This window comes from Cannabis sativa, chromosome 1 (genome assembly GCF_029168945.1).
Source record: "Cannabis sativa cultivar Pink pepper isolate KNU-18-1 chromosome 1, ASM2916894v1, whole genome shotgun sequence".
Taxonomy (NCBI): Eukaryota; Viridiplantae; Streptophyta; class Magnoliopsida; order Rosales; family Cannabaceae; genus Cannabis; species Cannabis sativa.
The window spans coordinates 29,111,435-29,129,045 of NC_083601.1; the positions used below are offsets into that span (position 1 = coordinate 29,111,435).

The 17,611-nt window shown below is 35.3% G+C and overlaps 3 protein-coding genes across 3 annotated transcripts; all 3 read right to left on the reverse strand.

Annotated features, from left to right (window-relative positions):
* Window positions 1–226: 226 nt before the first annotated feature.
* On the reverse strand, window positions 227–1,657 carry LOC133033692 (uncharacterized). The gene is made up of 3 exons (XM_061108726.1): window positions 1,432–1,657; window positions 817–968; window positions 227–655 (listed from the first exon to the last, which is right to left on the reverse strand). Exons 1-3 carry the CDS (start codon window positions 1,646–1,648, stop codon window positions 227–229), a joined length of 798 nt encoding a protein of 265 aa, XP_060964709.1. The 5' UTR covers window positions 1,649–1,657.
* Window positions 1,658–3,490: 1,833 nt separating this feature from the next.
* Window positions 3,491–4,195, reverse strand: LOC115704371 (putative RING-H2 finger protein ATL50). The gene has a single exon (XM_030631581.1). The coding sequence runs from the start codon at window positions 4,193–4,195 to the stop codon at window positions 3,491–3,493; it is 705 nt and encodes a 234-aa protein (XP_030487441.1).
* Window positions 4,196–12,111: 7,916 nt separating this feature from the next.
* Window positions 12,112–12,786, reverse strand: LOC133033700 (uncharacterized). Its single transcript, XM_061108744.1, has 2 exons — window positions 12,567–12,786; window positions 12,112–12,512 (listed from the first exon to the last, which is right to left on the reverse strand). Exons 1-2 carry the CDS (start codon window positions 12,784–12,786, stop codon window positions 12,112–12,114), a joined length of 621 nt encoding a protein of 206 aa, XP_060964727.1.
* Between the last annotated feature and the right edge of the window lie 4,825 nt (window positions 12,787–17,611).

The window sequence follows — 17,611 nt, forward strand, 5'->3', positions numbered from 1 at the left end:
GAAACTTAAAAACATTAAAATGATTACAAAGCAATGAAAATAAATGCATCTATTTATCTTTTTTAAGAAAATAATTTTAATAAGATAAGTATTAAATTTTATATAAATACTATATAAAAAAATATTAAAATTCTACAATTTTTTTTAATAGTGAAGATTTTTAATATAACAAATAGTGAGTACTTTATTAACAAATACTCTTAAATAATTAATAAATATTAAACCATTATTCTTGACAAGTTTGACATGAAAACAAAGAAGTACCAGCTACTAAATTGCAAACATAAACAATTTCATAGTTAAATCGGCATGTGTTGCAACATAACGTATGCGAATAATCATCCAACAAAGGCCACGAATTTGGTTTTCGGTTTGGAAATTGGCACTGAAATAACTTTGGAATGAGAAAGTTATGATTTTGAGTAAGCCATAATTTTTGAACTATATGCTTCAATTTCTCACGACATTCTCTCATTTGGGCACTTGTTTTAATACAACCCAACAATTGTATTCCATGCCTAATACCACTTTGCTTTGTTTCATCATCACTTTCATCTTCTTCTTTACAAATTAAGATGATACCCATAAAATAAGAAGCTCCAAGATGACCTGCATTGGCAGCTTTTTCTAACAGTTCCACACCAGACTTCTTTTTCTTGTGAAAATTCAAGTATTCAGTCCACCAGACTTCTTTTTCTTGTGAAAATTCAAGTATTCAGTCTGTATAAATATTATATATAGAAAAAAAATTAGAAATATAATTAAAAATAAAATAAACAATTATGCGTGATATTAAAAAAGTTATGTAATTATTACCACTCCTAATCGATACATGGCTTCTGAATTTTGACTGTTGAGGCATTTTGTGAAGAGGGTAGTTGCTTCCTTGGACATGTACAAATCCCATGGGTGACAAGAAAGCTCATCAAGTGATAATTTATTATAAATATAGTGATCATTATCTTTGGCTAATTTATTAAACAATTTCCAACTGCACAAAAATGACATTTTTAATTAAGAATATATATAATTTAAGATGCAACACTAATACTAAATTTGAAATAAAAATTAACTTGACGATAATTAAGTTTATAATAATAATAATAATAAATTATTATATATTATCTTTTGGATGTTGTGTCAATATTATTACTCATTTGGAGCCGATGCTTTTAAAGAAGTAATATTTGGACCTTGTGTTTTATAGAAGATTAAATAAGTTACTTAGGCTCAATTTTGATCAAATTAAATATTTTTGAATATAAAATTTTTTTAAGAAAAAGTTGATAAACTCCAAGTCTTATATTGCTTATATTAAAATATATATATATATATATATACAAAATATAAGGTTCAAATATTATGGGAAAGAGATACGTTTATTAATTAAGAGAATAAAATAAACATGTAATATAATTACCTTAATTTAGCATTGAAAAAAATCAGAAATTGATATGGTAGCAACATGAGCTAATATATCCACAATTAAATCATTGGGAAGCCAATCAATAGTCTTTGTTGAATTCATTGGAAGACTAGTCTCATCATCTGTAAATTTTGGGTCACTCTTGCTTTGTTTCTGAATTTTCTTTGTACAAGAAATACTGATTTCTCTTGAGACATTATTTTTTCTCCTTATCGGCTTCATTATTCTTCAAGCCTTATATCTACATCCAAGAAAGAAACATTTTTTTTTATATATGCGACATTATAGGCATTTTAAAAGAAAAAACGCTACATATATATATATATATATATATATATATATATTATATTATGAACTACATAACAGAAATGTGAAAAAAAAAAAAAATCATTGTAAAGTAGTAAATATACCTGAATGAAACTTGCTACTAATAGAGAGTGATATGATAATAAACTTAGTCGAGTATTATTGTTGGAGATTTGAAACTATGAGTATTTAATTGAGAAATACACTCATATATAAAACTTCAGTAGAGAGATTTATAATAAACGTATTAGGAGTAAGAGATATAGAAGTTTCCTAAACTAATATGATTAGGATTTAGTTTCCTTTTTAGATTTTATTAGTTTTGACTAAGTTTCCTTTAAGGATTATTACCTTCTTTTTTTCTTTTTTTAAATGAAGATTTAAATATGCAGGCAACATTATTTATTTTTCGTGATTTAAATTGAAAAGATAAAACAATTATAAATCATCATTTTTTTTTTAAAAAAATTATAATGTAAATAATTGTATTTTTCTTTCAAAAATTATTATATATGAATATATTTTAAGATATTAAAAAGTCCAAAAAAAAAATATATTAACTAAATATCGCGCTTTAGAGAAAATCCGTTTAATTGCAAGAGAATGGCACTAATTTTTTTTTTTTTCCTTTTTTCAATAGGCAGCACTTTATTATCAGCCTGGAACTTACGTACATTCTTACCTCAAGCAACTCATATTATGACCTTTTTAAGGGTAACAAGTGGAATCAATGAGAGCAACAAGATAGGAATTGGGAGTTGCAGTTCAGTAAATAGAGGAACACTTTTAGAGGGATAAGATGTGGCAGTAAAAGTATTGGAAAATGGACTTAAGATTTATGATGCTGAATGTGAGTATTAACATTCATCTAGTAAACCTGATTTTAAGCCTTAGAACTAGACTATATGCCCTTGAGAAGTGGTCATACTCGAATGAACTCCACTTGAATTTCCTACAGAGATTGCACATCAGCTGTTGAATATCTTCACCATGGTTATTCAACACCAGAAACAAACTGCAGTATATAAATTACTTCTTATTCAAAGGAATCCTATAAAAATTATAAGGCATAAAATACATAAACAAACATGACATGGTAAATGGATGACAAAATCTGTTTCTAAAATCAAATGAAAATAAATATATAAACGGCAGCAGTTGCAGCAAAAATAGCATTGAAAGTATTCAAGTTTATATATTCAGATGCTGACCTTATTGAAATAAAAATCTAAATATTTAACTTTTGAAGCAGCCTCAACCCTTCACCCTTTTTCTTTTGTTTAACTTTTGTAGTAAGAACTTGTTGAAGATAGTTTATGACAATATTTCTTAGTTCTTATTTTCCATTTTAAGTCGTTATTTCTTTTCTTATTACACTATGCTCTCCATATTTTTCCCTCGCAAATTTGATTGTTATATATCTTGAGTTTCATATATAATCATGTATTAGTTTCTTATAGATTATAACTATATATCTATATTTCCAAATAAATAACAACAACAATAATAAAAACTTTTAACTCATATATATTGGAATGATTATTTAAGTTGGACATGTTTTTACAGTTTTCTTATGGAAATATTTGTGAAAGATATAATAGTGCATACCATTCTAACAAAGAAAGAAAGAAAAGGTAAAAGAAAACAATAATTACAACTCAAAACAAAGTTACAGTTTGCTGAATATATATAAAACAGAAAATTACAGGAAGTTGATAATCTGTAAAGTTGGAGTAAATTTAACAGTATCATCATTGATCAAGATGAAGAAGAAGTGGTGGTAGGCATTGGGTAGCGGCACAAAGGGCACAAGTGGCTAATTTCGAGCCATTGAACAATGCAATCCTTGTGAAACACATGAGAACAAGGCATCTCTACCCCTTTGCTTCTACAATCACCAAAAGATGAAATCTTCTCCAAACAGATACTGCAAGTCTCGCTACTCAAACCGTCGTCATCATCGCTTAAGTCTTGAAGGGCGCGAATGGAGTCTTGCGTGGCAGGGACAGTCTGAACAGTGTCAAGCGCCTCTCTGAAGCTACGGTCAAGTACATCCTCGTCTTGCTGCTGTTGCTGAAGAGGAGTAGGAAAGCGTGCAGTTATGGTATGGATATTGATAGATACAGCGACATAGAGGGAGTTGGGGTTGGCTTCTAAATTGCGCAACGCAAAAGTTGATATGTGGGGGGTAGCGAGATCGATGAAGGGGAGCTCTAAATTCGACCCCATGAGAACGATTTGAGTGAGGGTGTCATGCATTATCAAGAAGCTTCTTTGGTCAAGGTAATGTGTCTTAGTAGTAGTGGTAGTTGGTAATAATAAATTCTCAGAGTAGTCGATGATTGTGTGGCTTAAGCGTACATGAAAGACTATAAATTTGATACCATCATGACGAGTAAAATTAGGAATATAAGGAGTATCATCAAAACTCAACCTCACGTAGCGACGACTAACAACCGCCATTCTTGCACTAACGGAAGAAAAAGAGTCTAGTTGAATATTTAGTTCGAGATGTTCTTATATAGAAGTGTGGAGAGATTTATAACAAGTTACTAGGATTTATTATTAATTTTAAAATTTAAAACATCCTCATAGAATTAGGATTTGGTTTTTATATATTTTAAATTTTTAATCTTATTTGATGAAGATTTTTTTTTTATTATTTTCTATAAAAAAGAAAGATGATATATTTTTTTTACTCTTCCGTGATTAAGGGACAAAACAATTATAAATTATCTTTTTAAAAAAATCTGACAAAAATCATCGTATACCCTATTTAAAAATGTGAAGAAAACAATCCCCTATTTAAACTATTAAAAAATCTAGTAGAAAAAAATGAAAAAAAAAAAAAATCACGTTACTTTAAGCACAATTTTTTTTGAATGGTTAAACACAATTAAAACTATTAAAAATGTGAAAAAATCTAAAGAAAACAATTATTTTAAACTATTAAAAAAATCATGTTAGCAAATAGTGTAGTAGAAAAAAATAATAAATATAATACTCTATTTAAAAATGTGAATTTAAAAAAAAATAATTTGGGACATAAATATCTAACTTTAACTCTCAGTTGCAAATAAATACCTAACTTTTGTAGGTAGCTGTTATGTGGAAATTGTCACGTGGCAATTCTTGATTGAAAAATGTCATTAAATTTTTAAAAAATTAATTTAAATATACCAATAAGAAAATGATAATGACTTAATATTTAATGGTTATGTACCTACAGAGTTCGAAAACGTATTACTACCTCCAGGTATTTATTTGCAATCGGTAGTTAAATTTGAGTATTTATAACGCACATTACTCTTTAAAAAATGAAGATGGAAGGGCATTGACACTATGTAAGATATTTTTAATTTCTTTTTCTTTTTAAAACAAATTTTTACATGTAATTATATAAGTATTTTTTAAAATAAAAAATAATATTAAAAATAAAATTGGAGGGAAAAATAAACAAGAAATCTTTATTTATTTTTTTAATAGGATGAAACACTTTATTAGGCATCGACCAAGCACAATGAAAAATTTATACAAATTCAAGTAATTCCAACTACGAAACTTTTGCCATATTCATAGAAAATTATTTTAGCAAGATTATGAGCAATTAAATTCACTGAGCAATTACAAAAAAGAAATAGTTGAGATGGAAAATAATCATAAATCTCAAAACTAAGTAAATGTCCCCCTTTTCAAATATTTAGCAAAATGGCCTTATTGTTAAAATTTCAAAGTAAGTAAATGTCCCCCTTTTCAAATATTTAGCAAAATGTCCTTATTGTTAAAATTTCGACAAAGAATGTACAATTATAATCTTGAAAGTTTTACTGTAGCTTTCTATCCATTCTCAATCTCTTGTCTCCTTTGTGGTGTGTTAATTTATTTGTTATGGTATAACATAAAGGAAAGAGAAAAAAATGTAGAAATTTATTTGTTTTTAGTATATTTATTTCTAACTGATAGATTTTGTATATATTTAGTTTTCACTATGGTATATCTCTTAAGGTTTGTGGTATATGAATTTTGTATGTTATGCTATATATTATAAAAAGAAAAAGAAAACTCTTAATATTAGTTTAAATTTGTAGTATATTTATATTACTCTAACTTACAAAAGAAAGGAATATTACTTTAAGTGTGTGGTTATTTATTTTACACTATAGTGTATCTTTTTTATCTGTTATAGTATATTAAGAAAAAAATAAAAATCTTAAAAACAGTAATTTAAGAGTGTGGTATATTAGTTTTATATGATGTGGTATATAATGAACAAAAGAGAGAAAAAAAGTTGTGGATAATATTAGTTTAAGTTTGAGATATAGTTTATTTCATTAGGCTATATTGTTTTTATGTGTTATGGTATATAATGAATGAAATAAAAAAAATTATGGAATATTAATTTAAGTTTGTGGTAGGGTATATCTTGTTCTTATGTGCTATGATACATCATATTATTTTTTTTCTTACTATGGTATACATGTTTAGGTTAATGATATATGGTTTTTGTATGTTATTGTATATTTGTGAAAAAAAAACTCATTTAATAAGAAATTAATTTAAATTTGCGGTATATTCATATTGCTGTAATGTATATCGTTTACATGTCATATGATATATCATCAAAGTAATAAAGAAAAAAAAAACTAAAAATAGAATATGAATTTCAATTTTTGATATATTTATTTTATTATTTATGTGGTATGGGATATTCTTAAAGGGAAATTTGACAATATATGCTTAAAAATAGCATATATTGTTTTAATATACTAGGTAAACAAAAATAAAAAAAAATACTCTCCAATTAATTTTAATCCTAACATTACCCTCCCTATTTTAAACTTTCACTCTCCCTCTAACTCTCACTTTTTTTCTCTCTCTCTCTCTCTCTCTCTCTCTCTCTCTCTCTCTCTCTCTCTCTCTCTCTCTCTCTCTCTCTCTCTCTCTCTCTCTCTCTCTCTCTCTCTCTCTCTCTCTCTCTCTCTCTCTCTCTCGCAACCCAGACACCCCACTCACCCCACTCACCGGACCACCCACGACACCCCATTTCTTCTCCACTGACGGACCACCCCCTCACCACTCGACCCCAGACGTCCAGAGGAAATCGCGAAACCAATCTCAGACGACATCGCGAACTCTTCGAAGAAGAAATCGTGAAACCCCAGACGACCAGCAGAGGACATCGCTACCACCGGAGACGAGATCGAGAAACCTCAATTCGCGACACCCCCAAACGAAACCCAGATCCAAAACAATAAAAGAAGGTATTTTTCTAAACTTTTTTGTTGTTTCATTACTTTTTAATTGTTTGTGATTCATTGTAAATTAATGTAGTTAGTTTATGTTCAATTTGTTTGATTTCGTTTGAATTTCATTGTTTTGGTATATTTTCTGGTTTTTGTGCAAAATTTGCGACGTATCGCGACTATGTTCACGACATAACGCGATATCGTCTAGAAAAGTTGGGGATTTTATGATAACCGTGGTTTTCACGACGTGTTGGCGATATACTAGCGACATAATTCGCGATATTGCATTTAGTACGTAGGTTTCGTGATTTTTATCGACTTGTATGTGTGTTTGGCGACATGTTTGCGATCATATGTGACATGATTAGCGATATATAATAGTTATACATAGGACTAGTTTTTCATCCTTCTTTTTGTGTTTAGCGATTCATTAGCGATATAGTAGCGACATATTTGGCGATTTGATTAGGATTATGTTTCACGATGTATAACGACATACTGCGACATGTTTCACGACATACTTCTAACAAATTTGTTGACAATTTTGCAGATGACTCTTGAACTTAAACTTCCAATTTCCTCGCATTTCACGGGACGTCTTACCTATCGGGGTACAGATAGGTTCAGATATATCAAGGCCAAGTTTACTGAGATGGATTTGGTTGACACAGTGAAGGCTAGTCCTTTCGGACACTTTTGGGAAGCTGGAGAGTTGACTTTCTCCGGCGCGTTGGTCCACAGCCTCCTCTTACAAAAAATGAAAGTGGACACAGAAAAGGAGGATGAGGTTTGGTTTCATGTAGGGAGAAATGACATGAGATTCGGACGGATAGAGTTTGGACTCATTACTGGCTTACCTATGGGTAGTGCCGCTACAGACGAGGAAATACACGCCAAGTCCAACGACCATCTAGTTCGGACTTATTTTGAAGGGAAGAGTTCTGTTCAGTTGGACTCCCTTATGCTCCAACTTGAGAGGTGCGAAGATAAAGATGATGCCTACAAGCTTGGACTGATCGCTTTCATTGAAGGTGTATTAGTATCAAAGGAGGGCAATGTCCAAGTTTGGCCTGAGATGTTGAAGTTTGTTAACGATCTCGAATTCTTCTTTAAGTATCCGTGGGGCGAGCGCGCTTTTCGTAAGCTGATGGAGACATTAGGAAAGAATATGCAACATTACAAGGATAATGTTGACAAGAAGAAGGGGAAGAAGATTGCTCAGGAGGCAAAGTACACTGTTAGTGGCTATGTACCTGCCTTTCAGTACTGGGCATACGAAGCAATTGAGAAGTTGGGGAAGAAGTATGCCCACTGCAACGGGACCAAGTTCCCGGAATGTTGAGTGGAAAACACGGAGGGCCGGCGGAAACAAGATGTCAAGGCAACCGACATTGCACTGTTATTCAACAGTCGGGTATGTTTCTTTACTGTTCTGTATTTTTTTTAAATTTATTGAAAATGAACATTCGCGACATTGTTCGCGATATGTTAGCGACATTATGCGATGTCGCAAAAGAAATTGCTGCATCGCTTATCGCGACATATGTCGCGACATGTTATCGACATGTAGCGACATTGTGCTGCTTTTTGCGATTATCATAATTTTTGATTTCTTTTCATAGTTTTTAATTATTCTGTGTTTTCTTTTTTGTTTCAGTTGGTGGTGAAGAAGTGCTTGTTTCCCCGGCCCAGTGAAGAGGCATACTTCAAGAGTATTAATGAGGGTAAAGCTCCTCTTTGCTTTGAGATGGATGTGGAACAAACGGTGGACGTTGATGGTACACAGGAGTCTGTGTTTGAAACTCAAGCGAAGACCATCAACGAGGCCGTGACAAAGGCAAATTTAGTTCCACCACCACCGACACCTGAAGTACACGAGCCATCTACTTCGGTCCTTCGCTCCAACCAGCATAACCGTGGACACCGACCTTGCAAAGAGGTTGGATAGCATTGAGGCCGGTGGAGAAGCTTGAGTCCCGGCGGAAGCCGTCATGTTGGCACGGACGGGGTTAGTAAATAGCCATCTCGGTATGAGGCGGTCCTTCACGAGAGAGTCGAAAGATGCGAAGGAGACTCTACTGGCTAAGATGGACGAGTTGATGGCAATGGTAAAAGGAGCTCCCACACCTGGAGAGCCCACACCTGCACCGCAAAATGAGGAACAAGTGGAGAGTGATAACGAAGATGTCTTCCCAGAAGATTGGGAAGCAGATGATAACGAGGCACCGTCAACTCCATTGGAAGCAATTATCACGGCCATTGGTGATACACAATCACAGGACGAAGTCCTACTTCTACCTGGAACCCCAGAAAATGTGCCATTTGTGAGGAAGAGGAAGCCGCCAAAGTACTTGAACGACTACACTGCGGAAAAGAAAAAGAGGCGAGTTCTTCCAGAGAACGTAGACCCGGAGAGACCAACAGACCGTAGATTGCTTCGTACGTTCAAGAGGTGGTTGATTGGAGACATTCCCAATGCCCGACCTAAGAATGTGCACACCGGTGTTGGCGATGTCAAGTTCTTCACAACATTGTTTCTAAAGGCGGAGTGGCTTCACGATAATGTAAGTATTTAATAATTAATTAGTATATTTGATGTTTTTTGCAACATATATTTTATTGTCTATGTGTTAGCGACAATGTCGCGACATTTTTGCGACATTGTTGCTGATACAGAAGTTTTTTCTTTCTGTTTTATTTGTCGACATGTCGCGATATTGTCACGACATTCTCGCGACATTATCATTATTTTTTTAGTACGTTCTGTTTAACGACATGTCGCGACATTATCACGACATTGTCGCGACACTCGGCAAATTTATCTAACGACATTGTTCGCAGCGTTTCGCGACTTTATTTACGACATTGATTAATCTTCTCTTTTTTTTATGCAGCACATAGATGCCATATCACACTTGATGATGAGGAGACGCCATCATTTTCCAGAGTTGTACCCTCAGCCAGGTGTGATTTTGGACACAACACTTCCACAATTCCTCATAGGCATTTGGAGTCGCTGCCAGACAGTGACGAAGTACGTTTGAATGGCCAGATGCAGTGAACCAGTACTATCTGGGTATGGAGAGCCGTTACATGCCATGTTGGAAGGATTTGAACTTCATATACTTCGTCCTGTACTTCGATCATCAAAAACATTGGGTTGCTGTTGAGGTAGATATTGATATGTGGCAGATTCGGGTGTACGATAATGATTTAGCATGCACCACCGACGCACAGTTTGATGCCATCATGCTACCTTGGACTCAGTTGTTTCCACATCTGCTGAGGTCTACTGGCTATTATGATCAAGTGAACAACAACATTCTGAATGTGGACTTAGGGGACAGTAGCCAACTCAGATCAATGCATGCTAGACGCATGCCGAGTGAGGTGGTTCCCCAAAGTAGAACAAGGTAATTGTTAATATAGTATATTATTATTTCATTTGCCATTACTCTTTAAATGCAGTTCAGTCTCTAAATGTGTTTGTTGTTAATTTTTCAGTGGTGATTGCGGGGTGTATGCACTTGAGTACATCGAACACCTAATGCTGAATCGGTCCTTGGACAACATTACAGATGATAACATGAGAATGTTCAGAGATCGGTGGTGTGTAGACTTGTTTTATCAGAACTTAACGTGGTAAAATAGGTACAAGGGTTGTAATTTTTTTGTATTTTAAGAACTCCATTACAATTGTACAAACATAGTTGCATAGTTGTTTTTTAGTACTGTACAGTTTTTATATATCGAAAAGTGTTCAATTTTAAAATTTTTACTTACATGTCGCTACAAAATCGTTAACATGTCGTTAAATGTCGAAAAAATTTAGTTTCTGAGTGTTTGGTTTCATGTCGCTAAAGCACCGCGAACATGTCGTTAAAATGTCGATAGTAAAATCATGTTTTGGCTCTTCAGTTGATGTCGTTAACATGTCGCAAATAGGTCGCGAAACGTCGATACAAAAGACGTTTCCACATTAAATGGTAATTAATGTGTGACATTTATTATCCCACCTAACCAACTACTTCACTATGTCGATAACATGTCGCCCGGTGTCGCGACATGTTGCGAAAATTGCCAGATTGCTTTGTGCATGACAAACATGTGTACAATTGTGTAATTCAATTTTTACATTTATTATCCCACCTTCCCAACTACTAGTTTTGTCAATAAAAGCCAATTGTCTATCTCATAAGTTACACATTTTCTTAATTTTTACCCCTACAAGATAATTCTCTTAGCAATGTCTACTAGAAGGAACAAGGGCAAATACCCGATTCTTACTCCTGAAGAGATCAAGCAGGAGCCTGATTGTGGGGAAATTACGCCTCAAATGCAAAAAGTGCTTGACGACATGAAACGTTTTGAAGATGAACGATTTATGAATGAGTGGAGGTTTCTACAACTTGAAATTTTTTTTAACAAAACAGGTGTATGGCCGGCTCCACCACCAGGGTTCCCCGAAGGCTGCCGTCGCTGCAAGTTAGGTTATTTAAATGGTAAACAAGTGAAGCCTGGATCTCTATGCAAATATTGCAAGGCTACATGTCGCTACATGTCGCTAATGTAATCGTTAAACGTCGCTAGATATCGACTTTTCACTAAATGAATAAAAGTTCCATTAATGTCGCAAAAGTAATCGTGAAACGTCGCTATTTTTAAATTTTTTCCAGAATTGATAAAAGTTCTTCCTACATCGCACCATGTCGCTAGTGTAATCGTGGAAAGTCGCAGTTTTTAAATTTTTCCAGAATTAATAAATGTTCTTCCTATATCGCAACATGTCGCTAGTGTAGTCGTGGAAAGTCGCGATTTTTTTAATTTTTCCAGAATTAATAAAAGTTCTTCCTATATCGCGACATGTCGCTAGTGTAGTCGTGGAAAGTCGCACTTTGTCCAGAATAAATTAAATTTCCAAACATATCGTGAAAATGTCGCTACATATCGCAAAGTGTCGTGAAATACACAATTATATACAAAAATCTGAGATAGTGAGAGTAAACAACCACATACACAGAAAATAATGTCGAAAAAATGTCGATAAAACATAGTCATACATAAAAAAATACAAGTAACATGTCATAAACCATAATAATAATAATGCATGCAATTTAAAAACAAAAATGATGCTCAAACCCTGGCCTTGCAAGTAGCTTTGTTGTGTCCCAATGCGCCACAGTTTGAACATTTGCGTGGTTCCTTAACTTTTTGACCGTTCGATGGAAATCGGTTAGTCCGTAGTCTTCCTGCATTGCTCTTTCTTGGACGACCTACAGGTTTTTTCTCCACTGGTACACCGATTCTCATGTTCTGCATGTGTTCTGGAAGCACCCATTCATCCTCCTCGCCCACAAGATTAATTGTTGCATCGTAAGTATTCTTCCACGTGTCCTTTGTGTAATAGGGGGATGACAGAGCGTAGACACTGACATTCTGAGTAAGCGCTGCGGCACATGCATGGGGACAAGGAATTTTCAACAATTGGAACATGCCGCAAGTGCATGTTCTCTCAACTAAGTTCACATCTCCGCCTTTTTCAAAGTCAGAACCGTCAGCACCTCTTCCAACATTAAACAATTATGCACCGTTACGTAGGACACTTCTACGTCTACCATCCTCGTGTTGCTTTATCAAATCTTCCTCAAAATGAGTTGCCAAAGGGGTAACACACTTACTTGCCTTCTCGAGACGGTTAGCAAACCAATTTTGTAGTGTGAACCTTATGAACTCAACTAGAGTAGTTATTGGATATGCCCGGAATTCTTCAGTCACGTTGTTAAGGCTTTCTGCAGCGTTGTTTGTCATGATGTTGTACCTGTCTCCTAGACAATAAGGACGAGCCCATTTTTCTAATCATATATTGTCAACATAAGCAGCGATGGGAGGATCCATCTGTCGGAGCACCTGCAAATGTCTATCACATTCCCTCTTCGACCATGCGTAAGCGGCCAGCCATATTTGCGTGTTACATACATCAGTCTTGAACTTGTGGGTGACATTCATAGAAATATGTTTGTAGCATGCACAGTGGCATGCTTCGGGGAAAATAACCTCGACAGCATGTTCAATGCTTTGATGCCTATCCGATACAAACACTAAGTTTTCAACCTCCCCAATCGCTTCCTTTAACTTTTGCAAGAAATACTTCCAAGAGTCATGATTCTCGCTGTCAACAATTGCAAAGGCAATCGGAAACAGTTGGTTATTTGCATCGTACGCTACAGCAACTAGCATTGTGCCCCCAAACCTTGTCTTCAAGAACGTGCCGTCGATACTAATCACAGGACGACAAAACTTAAATCCCCTCCTACAAGCGACCGGTGACCAGAAACAGTACTTGAACCTGTTATCCTTTGTGATAATGTCTGTAATAGTACCTGGATTCTTCTGTTCCAGCACGTAAAAGTAACCAGGTAACTAACTATAAGCTGCTGCTGGCGTACCCCTCGAATACATAAGTCCCTTCTCTCGGCACCTCCAAGCCTTCTCATAGCTCATCTTGATCCCATACTCCTGAAACATATCCCTTTGTATGTCTTTAGCTTTGTACTTAGTTCCATCTGATTTGAACTTGTTCTTAATGAGGTGGCCAACAACCCACGGTACTGCTTGACGGTTATCAGGATGTCTACAATCCAGGCTACATGTGTGTTCGTTGTGGAATACAGTAACCTCAAACATGTCACAACGTGCCCTCTTCCTCCCCCTCACTCTCCATTTGCAATCTGAACCCCTGCAAGTTGCATAAAAAACATCGGTCCCAGACTTCTTCACCATGAACTCAAAATTCATTTTCAATGCAAACCTTCCAACCACATTTTTCAATTCAGTCTTATTTGTATACAGCTTGCCAACATATATTTCCCCTGAATGTGTACCAGTAAGAGAAGTTGTATAAACATTATTTTCCTCTATGTCTTCCCTTGTCCACACAATAGGTTTGAATTTTGTACAAACTTCAAAATCAGATGGTACAGTACTATGAGGAGGACCTGGGCGGCTGCTACTGGTGCCTGGTGTTTCATGATTTTCACTCCGAGGGGTTCTTCTTTCTTGGTCTTTCCTTTGCTCCCTTGGACGTGGTGGAGATGGTGGAGGTAGTTCTAACCTTAAAGAAGGTACCTCTATAGGTTCATGAACTTCCAACTCCGCATCACCATCCTCGTTCAAATCTACTATAGGATCATTGTTGTAAAATGCACCATCAAACTCATTGAACTGGTCAAATTCATAGTCAACCCTATTATCCTCATCTATATTAGTAGGGGCCTGCTCATTCATCCCTACGGCTGGATCTGTTTCTGGGACAAAACTCCCAACAACACTTCTTGGGAGGACAGTTGGCGGAGTAGGCCCCAAAAGCGCATGCCTTTTAACCTTAGTCACAAACAGTGGCAGCAAGTTCTCCACACTCATTTTTGCCTTCATTCTTAAGAACAATCTTACTTGATTATCTTTCACTAAAACTTCTGGCGGTATCATATTGCCTTTCATGTACATATAACACACCTCTATTTTCAGTTTATACACAATAGGGTCTATATCCAACTCTTCATACAAAATATCATTCATCTTTTCTAAAGTAGTGTCAACCTCAAACATTAACATCTTACTTTTTGGATTATTGAATATCCAGTTGAAACCTTCAACTGCCCAAGCCCCATCATATAGTACAACTACAAACACATTTGAATCTGCAAACCAAAATGACCACAAATTATAAAAAACCAAGATGTCGCAAGATATCGCGAACCTATCGCTACTTATCGCGAACCAATTACAAAAAAAGTATGTCGACAAACGTCGCCAACGTGTCGAGAAAAATAAAAATATCCACAATATAACACAATAATTCTATGTGTCGCGACTTGTGTCGCGACATGTCGATACATGTTGTTAAATGTCATCCCTAACCTCTTGTCAGCTAGTAATCGCTAAATGTCGCTAACCATGTCGAAAAATATTGCTAAAATTGCAAAAAAACCAGTAAACACGCAGACTTGCTGCATTTCGTGTTTCATTGACAAAGGGTGTCAAAAGGGTACATAAAAACCACGGATATGTGTAGATCTATTACTTTCAACATAAATACATCTAAATCAAACAATAATTACTAAAGAAATTACATACCCATTATTGTTTAAAGGAATGACTTTCTTAGAGCTTTGGTTGGGTTTCAAGTTCCCTTTGAGTAAGGCGGTCGAACACTAGCTCCGGTGGTGGCAATGTGTGTATTCTAGAGAGAGAGAGAGAGAGAGAGAGAGAGAGAGAGAGAGAGAGAGAGAGAGAGAGAGAGAGAGAGAGAGAGAGAGAGAGAGAGAGAGAGAGAGAGAGAGAGAGAGAGCGAGAAATCCGAGAGATAGAGAGAGAGAAAGTGTTATGAATTTTATTTTTTATTTGTTTTAGGGGTAAAATTGTAAGGAAAAAATGGTTTAAGTATATTTTGCATAATGTAAAATATGCTAGCATATTTTTAGTGTACCATTTATTTTTAAGCATATATTGTCAAATTTCCCTTCTTAAACCACACTATAATAAATAAGTAGTGTATAAATCTATTAATAAATTAATAAAAAAAAAAGTCATTTTAAAAATATATATAAAAAAATTCATTAAATAGAATATAAATTATTGAATTCTGAAACATGAGAGAAATGGAAGCTATGAAGTGGAGACTTTTAGTGAAAAATATTTTTTAAAAATAAATGTCAGGTGAATAAGTACGTCATGATATGATGATAGTTATGTATTTTGTCGTGCTAATGATGATGACTCCGACAAGATATTAACTCTTCTTCATGACTTTGAAATTGCCTCTGGACAGAAGATAAACTTTTCGAAATCGTCTGTCTTCTTCAGCTGTGACACACAGCCTGCTATGCGTACTCTCACTTGTCAAAAGATGGGAATTCAGGAAGCAGGGGAGAACAGCCTGTACTTAGGTCTTCCTTGCACCATTAGAAGAAATAAGAATGCGGTATTCGATTTCGTGAAGGACAAAGTGTGTAAGCGTATGCTTAGTTGGGAAGGACGGTTCTTATCAAAGGCAGGTAAAGAACTTCTTCTTAAAACAGTGGCTCAAGCTATTCCGAATCATGCAATGTCTGTTTTTCTGTTGCCTATGAAGACTTGTAAAGCCATTGAAAGTGTTATGAGCAAGTACTGGTGGCAATCACAAAAGCAAAGCCGTGGGGTGTCTTGGTTGAACTGGAATAAGTTATGCAATCATAAGAATAGTGGGGGTCTTGGTTTTAAAGATCTTAGACAGTATAATATTGCATTATTGGGAAAGCAATCATGGAGGTTGTTGGTGCATGAATCTGCATTAGTAACAAGGGTATTCAAAGCAAGGTATTTCCCTAAAAGTTCTTTCTTGGCTGCCCCTTTGGGAAACAACCCAAGCTATGTGTGGAGAAGCTTGTTTGAAACAAAAAATCTAATGTTGGCAGGGGTAAGAAAGAGTATTGCTAGTGGCTTGCAAACTCCTATTCTTGATGTCCCGTGGCTGCCTCATGAAGATTGTCCTTTTGTTCAATCGGATCACCCTGCACTTGCAAACCAGTTGGTGTCTTCTTTAATGTGTATCAATGATAAACAATGGGATATGGACATCATTAAGGACCTGTTTAATGAGAGAGATCAAAGATTAATTTTGAGTATTCCATTGCCTTTAACTGTACACGAAGACTGCTGGTCTTGGAGTAAAGAAAAAACTGGTTTTTACTCTGTTAAAAGTGCATACAGATGGCTAAGAAACCAGTCAATTCCTGCTGGTGTGGATTCGGGTTTATGGAAAAATTTCTGGAAGCTGAAGGTGCAACCGAAGGTCCTTCACTTCGGGTGGAGAGCTATGTCTGGTATACTTGCTACTAAAGTTGAACTCAACTCTAAACATGTCTATGTTAACAACTTATGTAGCTTCTGCAACACGGCCGAAGAGTCTATAATGCATGTTTTAGTGAGTTGTAACTTTGCTAAGTCTTGCTCGGTTCGATCTTCTCTCAACATCATTTCTTTCTCTCAGCATTATTTTTATTCTTGGTTCCAAGATTTAATGAGTAGTAACTCAGGTGAACAACTTGAGGAAGCTCTTATGGTCGCTTGGGCCATTTGGAATGCAAGAAACAATTTGCTATGGAATCAAAAATCTACTACAGCAGCTGAGGTAATTCTTTCTGCAAGAACTCATCTTTACCAATGGCAGTGTGCTCAACAATCTAAATTGGAGCCTCGTTTGTCTCATTTCGAGATAGGGAAGGAGGTAGAGCACTGGACGAAACCGGAAAGGAATATGGTAAAGATTAATGTGGATGGGGCTATCTTTGAGGCAATGCATTCTTTTGGCTTTGGTTTCATTGCTCGAGACTGTCATGGAGAGATCATTGAAGCTGGTTCTTTTAATAAGAATGGGACATCTTCTCCTGAGCTTGTTGAATTGATTGGCATCAAAGAGGCTCTCAGTTGGATCAATGATAAATCATGGGGCAGAATTGTGCTTGAGTCCGACTGCTTACTGGCGGTTCAAGCCATACATACCAGTGTTGCTTTGCCTTCTACATTTGGTATGTTGGTTCAAGATTGTCAACACTTGCTTTCACAGATGTCTCATGTTAGTTTGTGTTTTGTTAAG

Bases quoted from the DNA above. Each gene is read 5' to 3' on its own strand.
- LOC133033692 (XM_061108726.1), bottom strand. From the start codon at position 1,648: ATGAAGCCGATAAGGAGAAAAAATAATGTCTCAAGAGAAATCAGTATT. The intron at 969-1,431 runs GCTAAATTAAGG...TTAATAAATTAG, and splicing joins AATTTCTGATTTTTTTCAAT to CCAAAGATAATGATCACTAT. The intron at 656-816 runs GTAATAATTACA...AATTTTCACAAG, and splicing joins CCATGTATCGATTAGGAGTG to AAAAAGAAGTCTGGTGTGGA.
- LOC115704371 (XM_030631581.1), bottom strand. From the start codon at position 4,195: ATGGCGGTTGTTAGTCGTCGCTACGTGAGGTTGAGTTTTGATGATACT.
- LOC133033700 (XM_061108744.1), bottom strand. From the start codon at position 12,786: ATGACAAACAACGCTGCAGAAAGCCTTAACAACGTGACTGAAGAATTC. The intron at 12,513-12,566 runs GTGCATAATTGT...ACTTTGAAAAAG, and splicing joins TAGAAGTGTCCTACGTAACG to GCGGAGATGTGAACTTAGTT.